The 16578-nt window shown below is 34.9% G+C and overlaps 1 protein-coding gene across 3 annotated transcripts in view; it reads right to left on the reverse strand.

Annotated features, from left to right (window-relative positions):
* The window catches only part of g (adaptor-related protein complex 3, delta 1 subunit-like garnet), a 563264-nt gene that overhangs the window by 467764 nt on the left and 78922 nt on the right, over positions 1-16578 (reverse strand). For 2 of the 3 annotated variants that reach the window (XM_090410782.1, XM_090410781.1), the window contains exons 4-5: positions 11927-12007; positions 6856-6963 (exon numbers count right to left, since the gene is read on the reverse strand). In XM_090410782.1, the coding sequence (XP_090266908.1) occupies positions 6856-6963; positions 11927-12007 (189 nt within the window). Of the gene's footprint in view, positions 1-6796; positions 6810-6855; positions 6964-11926; positions 12008-16578 lie in introns of those variants that run through there. The other variant, XM_090410783.1, reaches the window with a different exon arrangement.

Here is a 16578-nt window from a genome sequence, read left to right on the forward strand (position 1 = left end):
GTAAAAATAAAGCATCTAAAAATATGCTGAAATCGAAAGCAGAACTGTGCATAATGATTTTTCTGTCAAGAAACTACTTGCAAGATGTGTTTTAAAGCTGGGAAAAAAAAAAAAACTACTTGAAAGATCAGAACTAGATAGCCAGGAGGAGACCTACACAGTCTTTTAAGGAATGCAGAGAGAGTCAACTGAAGATACCCATGTCCAATCCTAACCTTCACATGTCCTGTGAGTAAGTATCGACCTGGATACTGAACAAACAACAGATGGGCAATTTGGGACTTAACTGACCAAACTGTATTCTTTATTGGCTTAAGCCAAAGCAAAAATATAAGGCAAAATGAAATTTCATAGTAGTTCAAATCATGGCCCCCAAATGTTTTTTTTTTTGTCAGGGAACCAGGGTGAACAGTAAAATCAGCTCCTGGAACAAAACTCGAACTCAGCATCAGAAGAATTCAAGATAGGCATTATCAACAACATAATAAGTATCACAAGAAAAGACATTAAACTGGCAGAAGTATTAAAGAAGTATCATACTGACATAATTACCAAGACAAAAAAGCCAGAAACAGATGAGATCCTAATAGATAATAAATATAAGATGGCCAGTAAAGACCAACCACAATACACGTGTGACAAATGAGGACAAACTGGAGAAAAAACACAGCAGTAGCCATGATAAAGAAGCCAGAAACAGATGAGATCCTAATAGATAATAAATATAAGATGGCCAGTAAAGACCAACCACAATACACGTGTGACAAATGAGGACAAACTGGAGAAAAAACACAGCAGTAGCCATTTCACACCCCCAATAAGCAGAGCATTGGTGTTTCGCCAGGCAGTGAAAGTCATTAGTTTTTATGATTACATGCTATACAAAGAAAAGACTTTAAAAGGTAAAAGGGAGCCATTAATTCCTTCAGTTACAATTTTATTATATTGGATTTTGTTAAATTGTCCCCCCTTGTCAAATGGCATGTTGATAAGTGGGAATGGTTTGACAAATGGATATCAGATAAGTTGTATACACATTAACAACAAGTAAGTAGCTGTTAAAAGTCACTTTGATCAAATCTATGAGGTTAAGACAAACAGAAGTATTAGATATTTTGTGAGATGTTATGATAGGCTAAAAATATTGGAGGGAAAGAGAGAGAGTGAATGATTGAGTGCAAAATCTTTAGATAATTAAAAAGTGATAAGCAGAAGAAAATTTAAAAGTACTGATCAGAGATGGGTAATGGTACCTTTTATAAGTTTTCTAATGCCACCAGTTGATGAGAGTGATCATGGAGTTTTGACTGGTCAGACAGATGCAAGTTCATTGAAGAAAATGAGATGTGGAAAAACAGAATATAACTCAGGAATCTGAATAGGTTGGTGCCTTACAATGGTAGAAATAAGTGTGAAATGAAATTGCACATAAGATATTCTTCTTATTGTCTTTAGCCAATGTCCACCATCTTATTTCAAACCTTTCTAGATCATCCCTCCATCCTGTCCTTTGGTGACCTTTGCTTCTCTTTCATTCTCTTAGTAATCCACTCAGTGCTAATTTTTATCACTTTTCATCTAGCATTCTACTAATATTGCCAGCCCATCTCCATGTTTCATATCTTCTACTCAGCAATTATCTATCTAATTCTAGTATTTCTTATTCTATCCCTTTTTGTTATGTAGAGCATGCTTCTCTCAAAGGCTCTTTGGGCAACACACGTCTTCCTGATGTTTAATTGTTGTTCATCTCTCGTTTCCATAATTAAACACTGAAATAATACATACGTTTACCTGTATGTCTAAAAAGACATATAGGTAAACCTCTTAACAGATTATCTTTTATAGCCAAAATGCTTTGTTTCGTTGTGTGATTCTTCTACTTATTTCTTTCTCTTGTTTTCCTTTTGTTATGTTAGATAGATAATCGCAGAGTAGATATTATGAAACATGTAAATGGAGATGGGCTGGCCATATTAGTAGAATGCAAGATGAAAAGAAAAGTGATAAAAAGTAGCACTGTGTGGATTACTAAGAGAAGGAAAGAGAAGCAAAGGTCACCAAAGAACAGGATGGAAGGATGATCTAGAAAGGTTTGAAATGAGATGGTGGACATTGGCTAAAGACAACAAGAAGAATATCTTATGTGTAATTTCATTTCATAACTTAGCCTGTTTATCTTCTAATGGAATATATTTCATTATCATTAATTGATTGTAAACTATGTCTCAGACACTACTAACTAATTAACCAAGGTAAATACAGTTCCCCACAATTTCAATATGATTATCTGTTAATTTTAGCTTGATTTGATCTGAATTTGTCATCAGTTTGATTTGTTAATCTTTAAACCTTTTTTTTCCTGCTTTCACTATCAAGGTCATTTAGCATTTCAAGACTTCTTTATTTTTGCTAGAAAAATAATGTGATCTGCAAAACATAAGTGATCGAGATTTTTTTCATTCATGTTAATTCCATAGTTTTCCTAAGAAACATTTTTCAAGACTTCTTCTAATGCAACAGAAAACAAGTTGGGTGATGCAGGATCTCCTTGCCTTACTCTCTCAATAACAAATTCCCTTCTCTTATTAAGATATTTAATACCTTAACTTGATTTTGTTTATGGAAAATATTGTTAGAGCAGTTAATTAAAAATGAAATAAAAAAGATGAATAAAATATTATGTTGATAAAATATTTGTTAAAACAATATTTTACTGTAAGAATGAAGCCTTTAAGCCTAACCACACCTCACGGCTATGTCATTGATTGTAACAGCAAATCACTTAGCAGTATGAAGAATCTGAAAGATGTATATACTTTCCTACATTATTTTGGAATTAAAATACTTGTAGACATTTTTTTTATACTGAGTGCAATGAAATAATCAAGTGGAAAGAAACTCAACTGCACCACAAATAAATATATCCAGTCTGCCATTACTGAAAAAACCTCTCTTTGCTGTTTGTGATACCTAATTGTCGTGACATCATTTAGTGCAGTCACAATTAAGAGAATACAGCAAATAAGGGAGAATTGGAAATAATTCCCTTTAAGAAGTAAAGAAAAATGAAAAATATAAGGAATGAATAGTTGAATTTTGTGGATTCCATATTTGTTCAAGCTCCTATTGAGAAGTTTATGTATCTTCAATGTTGTGATGATGATGAGTAAAGATCAGACAGAAAGCTATTCTCTGTTTGTGGAACTGACGATTGTCAAGTGAAAATGCTGAAACATTCCATATAGTTGTTTTCTACTTCAGTACTAGATAGCTGAGTTTTATGAAGCAAACTGTTAATGTTCTTGGTGCTTGTTTTAAACTGTAACTGAATATGCATGAAGTGAGACATATGCTGAAGACAAGTATGAGTTGTCATTTTCTTGTGAAATTTGTGTCTCGATTTTCCAGAGCAAGATTGGCCAAGTTCTCTGTTATGTCTGTCTCTGACTATTATATTTTAATTTCTGCTTTGCAGATATTTTATATTTCATGACAGAAGAACCAATGTTTTAAGGTTTCGGATGCGAGTGTGAGTAATGGAATCGCTACTGTTTTGATATACAAACTTATTAAGGGTCAAAGCTGTATAACTGAGAGGAGACTTCCACATAGCCTATAAAGGAATGCGGAGAACCAACCAGGGCTTCTGACCTAATGTCCAATCCCCACCTTCTCATGGTGCACCCTGTTGGGTATCTACCTGGATACTGAACAAACGAGTATGGGCTGGTAATTTGGGATTTAGCCGACCAAATCATATTCTTATTGGCTTAAACCAATATAGAAAATGATAGTATACAACATGACAAAATTTCATGCCAGCTGGGGCGTCGCCCGGTTAAACAAGGCCCCCGTTGTTTTCGCCAGGGAACCAGGGCAAACAGCGAAAAGCCAGCTACTGGAACAAATCCTAAAACATACCCCAACTCAACATCCCCCAGAGTTAAAGATAGGTACTATCAACATAAGAAGCCTGAATGGCAAAGAAATGGAGCTAGCTGAAGAATTAAATAAGTACCAGATCGACATAATAGGGGTGACTGAAACAAAAAAGACAAAAACTGGTGAGATCTTTCTGAGCAATAAATACAAAATGTTATATTCAGGAAATGGCAATCAAGGAAAAAAAGGAGTAGCCATACTATTCAACACAAAATACGAGGCTAATCTTCTTCAATGGCAAGCAGTCTCAAGTAGTGATGTGGGCAAATATCAGAATGAGGAATTGGACAATGAGACTTATTTGTGCCTATGCTCCCACAGAAGGTTCTACTAAGGTAGAAGTGGAGGAATTTTTTGATGCTTTAGAAAAAGCAACTGACAGAATGAAAAAGGAAAAGTTGGTCCTTGTTGGGGATCTAAATAGCAGAATAGGAAATGATTGTCAGACATACAAAAATGTTTTGGGAAAATTTGGAGAAAAGAGCAAAGCTAATAATAATGGCAAATATCTGTTGGATTTCTGCTCAGGACATGGACTGGTTATTACTAACACCATGTTCCAACACAAAAATGTGCACAAATTCATATGGAGAGAAGAGGCAAGAAATAAGAAAAGTCTCATTGACTATGTTATTGTTGATAGTGATGTTTTCTCCCTGGTGCAGGACACCAGAGTGTATAGAAGATTTGAAATCGGAAGTGATCATTATTTAGTATTGAACAGGATAAAATTGAATTTCATATTGAAAAGAATAAAGTGGATAAAAGTTGAGCAGCTCTCAGATGTGAACTGTAGACTAAAATACACAAAGATTATTGAAGAAAAAAATGAAAGAGTTTGAGAACAGGAACCAAACCTTGGAGATTCTGTGGCAAGCCTTGAAGAAAACCCTGATTGATTCAGCCAGAGAGGCATGTGGTGAGGTTGTCTGCAAGGATAGAAAAATCAGAACTCCATGGTGGACACAGGAAGTTAAAGAGGCAGTGAAGGAAAAGAAGAAAGCATATCAAAAGTTCCTGGTGAATAAGTCAGTTTTTGCTCTTAAAGAATACAGAGACAAATGTAAGAAAGCGAAACACTGTGTAAAACTAGCTAAACAAAAGTCATGGGAGGACTTTGGCAAGAACATAGAAAATAAATATCAAGAAGGTGGTAATATATTCTGGAGGTTGTTGAAGAAGCTTAGAAATGGAGGAAAGAGTGCTTTAGAGATGATAAAGGTGACATGAAAACAGGAGAAAAAGATATCCTTTAAGTATGGAGTAATTACTTTGAAAAATTGCTAAATGAAACACGCAATGAGAGCACATTGGTAAAAAACACTCAACAGGCATACAGTCAGGAATAGATATCCATACTTGAAGTAGAAAAGATTAGTAGAGTACCACTAATCATTTTATTGAATTGCTATCACTGGAAGATTAAAAAAATAGGGGAAATCATTGTGTGAGCATATTTTTTGCATGATGAGTAGGTTTTCTGAATAATTCGGCAAACCCTGCAACAAAGCAACATTTTTCACACAGATAACTGCTCTCTTTTCCCCTTTTAAAAGTTGGGTCCAGCAAATTTATCAACCTTTCAACTGACATCCAAAAAAGTCAAACACACAAGCCTGTGTTTTTACACGCTGTGATCATCTTGAAAACAATCTCCAGCTTATTCATCAAAATAGTTCTTTACAATTCGACAAGAGTCAAGAAATTTATGGAAGAAAATGGTATTAGTTGCTTAGAGTCTCAAAAGAATAAACTGCAGAAAAAACACGTAACTTATATAATAACATGCATATGAAAAACTTACAAAAAAGATTCCTTACAAAGAAGAGTAGGTTATGAAGTATTAATAAATGAAATGTAAACTTATATTTCTGTATGTTTTTGGAAATTAAAATTAAAATGCTTTCTTCAAAAGGTATGTTCACACAGGTGTGCATCAGGGTTATGTAAATACATCTTCAAAAATATCAACAAAAATGGAGGAGGAAAAAATTAGGAAGCTACAGTTCATAATAAACTATAACAAGTACCTTAAAGTGTGTGTAGCGGGAGGGGTAGTCTCGGGATTCCCACTGGCTACCAAGCACATCCCCTAGGTGGCAGATAAGAATAAACCCTGACTACCATCTGTTGAATATTAGGTCAGCTCTGATTATATTGAATAAAGAGTTGTGGACCATAAAAAATTAGGAAGCTACAGTTCATAATAAACTATAACAAGTACCTTAAAGTGTGTGTAGCGGGAGGGGTAGTCTCGGGATTCCCACTGGCTACCGAGCGCATCCCCTAGGTGGCAGATAAGAATAAACCCTGACTACCATCTGTTGAATATTAGGTCAGCTCTGATTATATTGAATAAAGAGTTGTGGACCAGTGGTTTGGGGACTAGCAATCCCATGTGAAAATATTGCCATTCACCAATCTGCAGTGGGCCAACATGGTGAATTATGGTCCAATCTTCCAAGATTGGACCATAATTGAATAAAATGAGAGCCATTTTATTCAAACAGGAATAAAATGGCTCTCATTCTATGGAGGTCAGACTGTTACTATCTAGTAGCAGCAGGCAGTTAATCATGAAGGCAGAGAGTGCTAAGAATCCTTGAATAATCAAATCACACTGCCACTGGAAACTGAAAATTGGAACTTTAAACTGTAGGACTAGAAGTACTGGATTGAATTCCATGACAGGAAAAATGACCACGATGCACCCTAAATCATAGTGAATCAATGATATTTGCAGGAGTGACATGGGAAAGGAGAGCCATGGACAGACAGTTCTGGAGTAATCTTGGAAAAGCCTTCATCCAGCAGTGGATTGACAATGGCTGATGATATATATAGTGCTTACCAATGTCATTACATCATTTACTAAATATATATATATAGATATATATACATAGTGCTTACCAATGTCATTACATCATTTGCTAAATCTCGGGCCAGATCAGGAGTAACAAAACATGACAGGCCACTCATAGCAGTTCCTGCATCATACATGTTCTGGCTATTTAAATCCTATAAATAAAGATATATAAATATTTGCTACTAATAATCATTTTAAAATTATTATGAGTGATGTGAAAATCATTAATATTCAGTATTCTCTAAAAAATAATACACATACATTTTGTGTGTATGTGTTACCTAAAACTCATTTTACATCTAGATATCATTTGAGATATCACTTTGTTAATTATCTTACTTTTCTTTTCTCTATCAATGAATTGAGAATTTAAAGCAATGTGTATCATGAATTCTCAATATACATTACAAAATGCTAACTGCCTGTTTCAGTAGCTGAGCTAGCAATGGTCTACCAAAACAATTTGCTTGTCTACCAAAACAGTTTTGGGTTTGAATCCTGCTTAAGAAAATTTGTAAATGCTTTTACAAATATCTTGAATACAAATATTCATAAGTATATGGTAGTACTAATGTATGATAGATTTATAACCTTTTGTGGGGAGAGCCATGTAAATAATTAATTTTTTAGTATATTTTTGACAAAATGGAAAGAAGAAATGCACTGGTGAAAGTACACAACTCTGTATCTCATTTACTGGTTCAAGAATTAAGGAACTTCTTCACTAATATTTATAAACAATGAATTTCTACCAACTTTTAATAATCTACTGCACTACAAGGTCTAAATCTTTATGTATAGAGTTAAAAGTTTTTCCTTATAAGATGCCAATACAAAATTTAACTCCTCCTCCCATTCTGTGAATCCCACTCACAGAGTTGTAAAGCCCTTGTACATTTAGTACTGTGGGCTGACTGACTATGCTTAGATAATCTATAAATCCACCTCTAAAGACTAAATAAGGCATTTTTTCAAGATGCCTGAGGCTTCTAATTAGAAGTGCAATGGTCTCAACACTGGGTAACAAAAATCATCTACCACCCAAATAAATACTTATTTATGATAACCCTTTTTTAATCATGTGACTATGCAAATTATTACCCTGCAGAGATCTAGTCTTCAATATATATACATTTTCTTTTGGCAATCCCAAAACTGAATGGTTGAAATGTATGATATAATAAGACTGGATTTCTTAAAACATTATTTCTTCCAGTGCATTCCATCCTATTCCCTCAGTTCCCTCAGCCATATGACTGGTGGGGGTAGCTATATGCTCCATACTAGGGAAATGATTATGAGCAAGGTGGTTTCCCATTGCCTTCCTTGCTATAGTATGTATTTTATGACTGTAGATCTGTGTGTGTTCACAGGACTGGTTTGCCCATTTTCAGGGATGAAAAACTGGAGTTACCACGAGAAAAAACCCTCCACCTCTGTATGAGACTGGTTAACTCGCCTTTAGTCGAAAGAGACCGGATGAAGATTCCTCACCTCATAGATGGGAATCAAACCTAGGTCTTTCCAACCAAAGGGCTTCGTCTATACCGACTGAGCTATGGAGGCTCTTCCAGTGTATAGTTAGTTCACACTAGTGCTCTCTTATAGTATACAATTGCATCAACCTTGAGGTTCACCACCCCAGCTTCTTCTATTATAAAATCAGTTCAGACTCTCTTGGCAACGTGTCCCTGTCTCGCATTAAGGCCCTAAAGGCGTTCAGTCCTTATGGTACATGAACCTAAAGTCGTTCAGTTCATGCAATTACCACAGTATGACTAATAGCCATACTTGCCACTATTAATAATTCTACAGACCTGTGTTATTCATTACTATCTTTTAATAAGTTTAGGAAGAAGTACAGTCAGGTTTCCTCTTTGATTATTTCAAGTTTCACTTTTTCTTTTACCTCCTTATTCATATTTCTTAGCATTCTGTATGTATTTGGTCTCTTCACTGTAAGATCTCTTTCCAATTTTGTTAAGAAGTGATCACATGTTTCTCTATTCTGTTACCGTTTTACTGACTTTTTTTCTGTTTGTAGTTTTTCATTTATTCTTTGCAAATAAAGGTAGTTAACACTTTTGTCATCAAAGAGTTGAACTCTAAGATTCCTGGGGATTTCTCTTTCTATTGATTTGGTTTTCTCAGTTTTAAACCATCTAGGAATTATTCTTAATTTTTGTTATAATAGATAATGATCACATTCTATTTCTACACTTCTAAATACCTAGCTATCTAGTATCATATTAGCTGTATTCCTATTTACTCTCATTACTATTATACAGTCTATTACACTTTTAAAGTTTCTTGTTTCCCAAGTGAATTTACAAAAATCTGTATGCTTGAAAAAAAGTATTACTAATTTAAGTTATTATAGTGGAAAAATCTCTAAGTCTGTATCCATTGACATTGCATGTAGTTTCACCATATTTCCTATATATGCACCAAGTGAAATGTTCTCTACACTGGCATTGAAATATTCCGTTATTAACAGACTGCCCACACATAGCATTTGTGTTTGCCATAGACTCTTCAGCCTTTTGTATGTGGGAGAAATATTAAAAAGATAATCATTCAGGTTTATCTTTTATAAATCTGAATAAAAGGCACTGTTATCTTCCTCTCTTCCTTCCTCTGGGACACAGATACCAATAGTCATGAAGCCAAGTCTTCTTTCTAATCTTAGTTCTAGAATTCTGTCGTTCAAGTGTTTGTAATGTGTGATTTTTTTTGTGAATAAAAATCATTAGTCTTGCTCTTTCTTCCTTTTTGACTCCACTACAAATATAGATGTAATTATCTGTTTCATCTGAATCTTTTTGGTTTTTCTTTTTTTCTTATTACTGCTAATTTGACATTTCTTTCTATTAGTTCTTACTATTCTTACTAAATAGTTCTTTCTATTAGAGATTTACTTAGATCATGGCATTTGTGATGAATACTCCTGACATTCCGAGTAGGCAACATTCCAGATATTCTTGCTTATTTTCATTCTTCTTCCTTTCCTTGTCCTGCTCATATCCATTAATCTAACCTAGTCTTTTTCCAGAGTGGCAGTCTGGTTACCTCTTTCCTGAGACTAGAGAAAGAAAAGATTCAGCTGGGTTGATTACTCCCTCAAAATGCTTGACTCAATACAAAGGAGAGCAATTACTTATTAATGACCCATCTCTTACCAACTCACTCCTCCCACTTTCGCACAGACATTTGGTTTCTGCAATACATGTATTCTATAAATATTTTCATTTGAAATAGCATCACTAATCCCCCCCACTTAGTACTAAGCTCGTTGAAACACATGCAGCTGCTGCTCAACATCCCTTCATAGTGCACTTTCGAAACCTACTGCTGTATTGTGCAGTCTTATCCCTGATGTGTTTCCCCAAGGAATACAATATATAGTCTTTTAAATCAAATGTAAACAAGTTACTCATTTCCCAACCAACTACCCATATACAGTTCTAATGTACCAACCTCTTGTGTATGGGCTCAACATAAAAAAAAAAAAAGTCTTACTAAAGGCATTTCTTGATAACTCATTTTCTCCCATCTGTATTTACTAATTAATATTAATTTACTAATAACTAATATTTAGTTCATTTCTTTAATAATTTTTTGATTCAAAATAAAATGCATCCTACTGATATTAAATTTTCAATTCATATGAAATTTACAGCATCATGGCTATTTATAAGATATTTTATATATTTGTTCTATAAAACATAACTTTTCAAAAGTTAATCCCAAATTTATAACTTTTAAATGATCTCAAATTCAAAATTTTCAAGAAGCAGTCATTCATAACGAGAATGGAAATAACACGATCACTGCTGCAATGAGCAACAAGCCATAATGATTTTAATTTTTGTATATTTCCATACAATTGCTCACTTTTATATTGAGTATACTACATGGATATGCTGTACAAATGTTGATAATTTATTTTAATGGTATTACAACACCAAATCAACTAAATTATAAAAAAAGATGTTTATTTAATTGGCTCGTATTTCAGTGGATTTCAAACCAGCATCTTCATTCAAACTAGCATGTTACAGTTAACACACAATGAGTAAGTGAAACAATTCGAATTGTACCAGATAAAAGATCTGAAGTAATAATTTGATGCCCTCTAATGATGTTAAAAAAAAAAAGTATTACAGCTATGTAGGAGTTGATCTTAAGATAGTCACCCACATGTTGGGCAAATTAATGCAACCAGACTTGTTTGGGTTTAGGAGAATACTTCGTCACTATAGCTGACTCTAAAAATAACTTTTCTGACATGTATCGATTTCTATAAAGCACATTGGTTTTCTTCCCTCTAATCCTGTGTGAAAGGTTGTCCAAAGTGTGGTCTGGCAGTCTGGATTTGCCATAATAATAGTAGTGAATGTATTTATTTTTTTTTTTTTTATTATTTTATTTTTTTTTTTTTATGGTTCTCCAAGGTGGATGTTAACAGATCTTCCGGTCTGTCCACAGCAGGTCAAGTCACAGTCATTGAAACTTCATCACTCTAGGATATGCTAAGAGATGGAGTTTTTCCTTAGGACAGTGGATCAGAGTTTGATCAGTTACTAGTTTGGCTATCCTTTGAACATAGGGAATAAGAATAGTGGTTAGGAATACCCAAAACTTTCCCAAACTACAACCTGTAACTGTTCAAAAAACTTCTCAGTCCTCATCTGCACTCCACACAGGCTCTACATATATTTTATGAATTCATGACATAGTTAACTCTTTCTTAATTTTTTCAATATTTCTTGGCTACATGGTTGGTCTGCAAGTTTTGACTGCACACACACACACACACACACACACACACACACACACACACACACACACACACACACACACACACACACACACACACACACACACACACAGCACTGATGTGCTTATAGGTCCCTCAACCTCTCATGTATGGGATAAAAAAAATAATAAAATAATAATAAAACTCATGTGGTTCCACAATATGCCCAACTTATAAAACAATATTTACAGAAAAGTGATCAGGAAGGAAACTACTCTTACCCCTATGTATAAGCCAAGAATTTAGTAAGCTTTGTTCATTTATTAGTTGATAATTTCATTTAACTGGTGACTTACCTTTCTGATCATGTTGGTGGTTAACATTAAAACCTCAGTGCCTTCATGAAAACTTTGTGCAGCTGCCAAGTATCCTATTCTCTGAAATTTAAAAGAATAATAATAATAATAATACTTTTCAGAATTTGGCAAAATACATCTTCATACCTACTAACTTATTAACTTGAGAAATTTACAAACTGGAAGTTGTTTTTTTTTTGTGTGTGTTATCGAGTAGTAGCTTTATTATTTTTTCTGTCATTCACTGATGAATCACTAAACCCTTAGTTAAATACATATCCAGATTTAAAAAAAAAAAAAAAAAAAAAGCAATATATCATCATCATCATCATCATCATCAAATTCCTGCCATGTACCCTCAAGGGGTGTACAGGATATGACAGTACTACATGAAAAAATTACATCATTACTAACTTCCTATCTACAATTTTCCTCCAAATCAGTCTGTTACTTGTCAAGACTCCAACATTATCAGATCTTATATTTCTATTGTCTAAGGCACTTTGTACCGTATCAATCCACCTATATCTTGGTCTTCCTCTGGGTCGTTTTCCTGCCAACCAGGCAGAGAACACTTGTTTTGCTAATCTTTCCTCTCCCATTCTATTTAAGTGACCATACCATCTGAGATTAGCTCTGCTAACGCATTCCTGGATGCTGACAATGTCAAGTTCTTTTCTAATATCCTCATTTTTAATATGATATTGCCATTGATGCCATCTGTTCACGCCTCTAATCTTTCTCAGGACTCTCATATCTGCGGTCTCTAGTCTTTGGTCAAGTGTTTTACTTCTGACCCAGCTCTCAGATCCATAAGTTAAAATTGGTTTGAACACAGTCTTGTATACAGCTAATTTAGTGTTCCGACTAATTTCTTTCTTATTCCAAGCAATTTAAAGCAATATATGGCTTTTTTATATAAGGAAAGAGAACAAACAAGAAACTGTTCCAAAGATAGCAGCAGAAAGCAAAATTAAGATTAACAAAAATTTCTTCAGCAAGTTTGGAGGTTGAAATGTGAAAGGGATTTGAATAGCTGCAGCACAAGTTTTAATAGATTTAGAAGAGAGCAGAGAAAATACTGATGCCAATTCTAATTAATTGTGTCTATGGAAATATTTGTAGAAAATACCTGTATAAAAAAGAGTGAAGTGAATTAGTGAAAGATAGTTCATTAATCAACCTAAGTGATGTCTTCTGTATACTGATTCAAAGGGATTTTAGATGGCTCTTAAGGATATCAATTCCAAAGGTGAGAACAATATTCAATAGTTGGGCAGATTTGTGATTTATAGAACTGTTCAGAAGTAAAAAATATTGAGTGAAAAAGAAAACCTATTTTTTTGGATGTTGAAGAGGTTAGTTTGGGAACCATAATCAGTGACTTATGTACAATGCTTTGAATGATTTCAGATGTATGCATTAATAAGGAAATAATTTGTCAAATAAAAATACCCAAGATTTGGAAGAAATGAATGCTTGTTCTCTGCGAATTAAATGACAATCAAAAAAGCAAGCTGATCATTTTAGAGCACTCAATGAAGCCACCAAAAGAAATCCAAACTTCATGAATTCAACTGTAGGTGATGAGACCCAAAGTTTTCAGTACACCCCAAAACTAAGGGACTTAGTATCATGATTAGTGAAGATTTTTCTGATGCCCTTATGGCAAAAGATTTGGTGGCACGTCATGAGGAAATTCATCTTGGTCATCTATATAACAGTCAGAAGTAAAGATATTCCAAGATGTTTACATGCAAATGAAACTACATCTGTAATGGAGGTTGAAAGCAAAAAAAAATTCACCAAGAAAGATTAAAAATCAAAATAATGCTGATCACTTTCCACAATTCTAAAATGTATGGATGTTGAATAGTGGTTGCATGTATTTATACATGATAAGAGAAAAGTGGAGGAACAGTAATGGCTAGTTTGGTAGAGCAGCATTCATGAAAATATTATAATAAAGAGAATGCAAAACATTGAAATAGAGGCATTATCTATTAAGTGAATTACCTCTTATAGACAACTTTCTTATGGAGATTTTGGGTACATGTGTAGCTCAGTGGCGCTTGTGTCCTCTGCGCTCAGTCACTTGAAGTCAGACTTAAGTTCTTAGAAAAAGTTCCTCCTGCCAACTGGAGGAACTTTTTCTAAGCCTTTCTTCGACCGATTCCCGAGTTAGTAGATCTCTGGCATGGGCAAGCGGGTTTTGCCTCCCGGAAACTCTGGTTTTTTTATCCCGGAAACTCAAGAAAATCGACTGTAGTACCCAGATTATTTCAGACAGTAACATATCTTGTTAGAGTTAGGTACCAAGAGATGGCAGCACTTGTTTGCCAGCCTCTTCATTGGTGGCTGCTATAATTAGTGATAGCTATACCCCTATGATTAGTGATACATATACCCCTATGTTCACCAGACAGTCCCTTTAACTGGCTTAGATTTGATGGAAGAGGACTTTGCTCCTGGATCTGTTTTTTTTCTAATATGTTTCATACATACATTCTCAATGGGGCTCAGATCTGAGCTTTATGGTGGCCAATGAAGTCACTGTCATGTTCACTGACCCACTGCTGAACAATTCTTGTGTAATGGACAGTAGCACTGTTGTCCATGAAACAACCATCACCAGTTGGATAAAAAGTCAACATTGCAGGATGAACTTGATTAGCAATAATGTTCAGATATTCCTTAGAGGACACTCAACCTTCCAGCAATATCAGAGCACATTCTATACCAAGAGAACATGACCTGCACCATAACACTACCTCCAGAACCTTGAGTTGTGTTTACAAGGCAATCTAGGTTCATTGCTTTCATGGGAGACTCCTGCCAAACTCTGTCTACCATCCATAAATACAGAACAAGGTATACCATGAATCATCAGACCATGACTTTTCTCCAGTCTTCCAATGTCCAGTCATAGTGTTCTTGAAACCACTATAGATGAACTTTTAGATTCTTTACAAAATCAGTGCTTTTCATATAGGCATGTGACTACCAGAACCAATCTTCAATTCCCTGTGCATGGTTCAGTGAGATATGGGTTGGAAACAGCCTTCATTAAATCCTTCAGCCAATTGCAACACTCAGGAAGTTCTGTTTTTCTGTACAAGCCTTCTCAGATGATGGTAATGTCATTCATGACAAACTGTCCTAAGACAAAGCGAGTTATTTTTCTGCTGATTAAACACTTGGGATATTTCACCTTTTGAGAAACCAATCAGACAGGCACTCACAATAGGCTCTTTATTGAACTACAAAAGATCCTTTGCTTTTCCCATTCTGATCAAATACTATTGACAATTATGACCAGCAGAATTCTTAGATAGCTGCCTGAAACACGTGGTGATGCATGTGACCAAGCATTCGGCACATACAATGTGTAAGTGATGTTTACGTATATCTGCATAAGGATTTCTAATTCAGTGGCTGGTATGTGTAGTAACATTATTCCAAAGTTGGATGGATTTGTTATTTATATCAGGTCATCCCAAAATAATGTCATTTTTTATACTGTACGTGTTCAAACATGTCTCAGCTTCTCTAAACATGAATTTTTAAAACTTTATAAGTACCACTAAGCTGAAGCAGCCTCATTCTAAGGAATTCTAATGATGCTAACACTGTAAAAAATGTGCAAGAAGTGTATGGCAATAATGTTTTGAATGTGTGAAAGAGCCAGCGATGGTTCCAAAAATTTTGACAAAGAGACTTTAGCTTGAAAGACTCCCATCGCTCTGGTCGTCCTGCCTCTCTCAATAATGATACACTGGAAGCCACTATAGTAGAAATGCCAATCCAATTGTTGAAGATTTAGCAAAAGATCTTAATTCATTATCATCAGCCATCCATCGCCATTTGCAAGAACTTGGAATAATGTCTAAACTCAGCAAGTGGGTTCCTTGTGAACTGACAAACAACAATCGAAGAGAGTGCATCAACATCTGCACTGCTCTTCATTCTAGAGAGGTTCAATCTTTGTTTTTGAGTCATGTAGTCAGTGAAAAGTGGATACTTTACAAGAATGCTAAGCACCAAACCCAGTGGGTTCATTCATGGGAATAGATTAAACCTCAGCAAAAACAAGACCTCCACTCCCAGAAGGTTTTGTTAAGTATTTGGTGGGATATGGCTGGTAATAAATTTAGTTTAATCCTTTATCCAAGTGTAAGAACAAAGTTTGCACCTGAAAATATCTTCAGGACTGAGGTAAGGTGGTACATCCCTTGGCAACTTGTAGCAAAGGTGGATCAAGTTCTCATCACTCCTTGTCTCAGTATCACCCATAATGCAAAGCACATCTCCTTATAGACATGTATACTGCTATGCATTAAGGGAAAGGCCACTACCCAGAGTGGTTTCGACCTTTATTGAGGTCTTATCAGTGGGAGGCAGACCCAGAGTGGTGATACTAAGCCAGAAGCACTGGAGAGGTGATATTTACCTATACCAGTTAACAACCGGTGTACCACCTTATTATTAAATTACTCTGGATTTAGAGAAAGATGTTGGTAGTTTATTTTGCACTTGGTTAGACTATAATAAATTTAGTTTAATCCTTTATCCAAGTGTACGTAAGCAAACAAAGTTTCCTTTATGTAGTAAGCAAACTTTGTTTGCTTACACAAAGAGCACAATGTGCCATC

This window comes from Typopeltis vanoorti, chromosome 20, assembly GCF_054136105.1.
Source record: "Typopeltis vanoorti isolate ZY-2024b chromosome 20, IOZ_Tvanoo_1.0, whole genome shotgun sequence".
Classification (NCBI taxonomy): domain Eukaryota; kingdom Metazoa; phylum Arthropoda; class Arachnida; order Uropygi; family Thelyphonidae; genus Typopeltis; species Typopeltis vanoorti.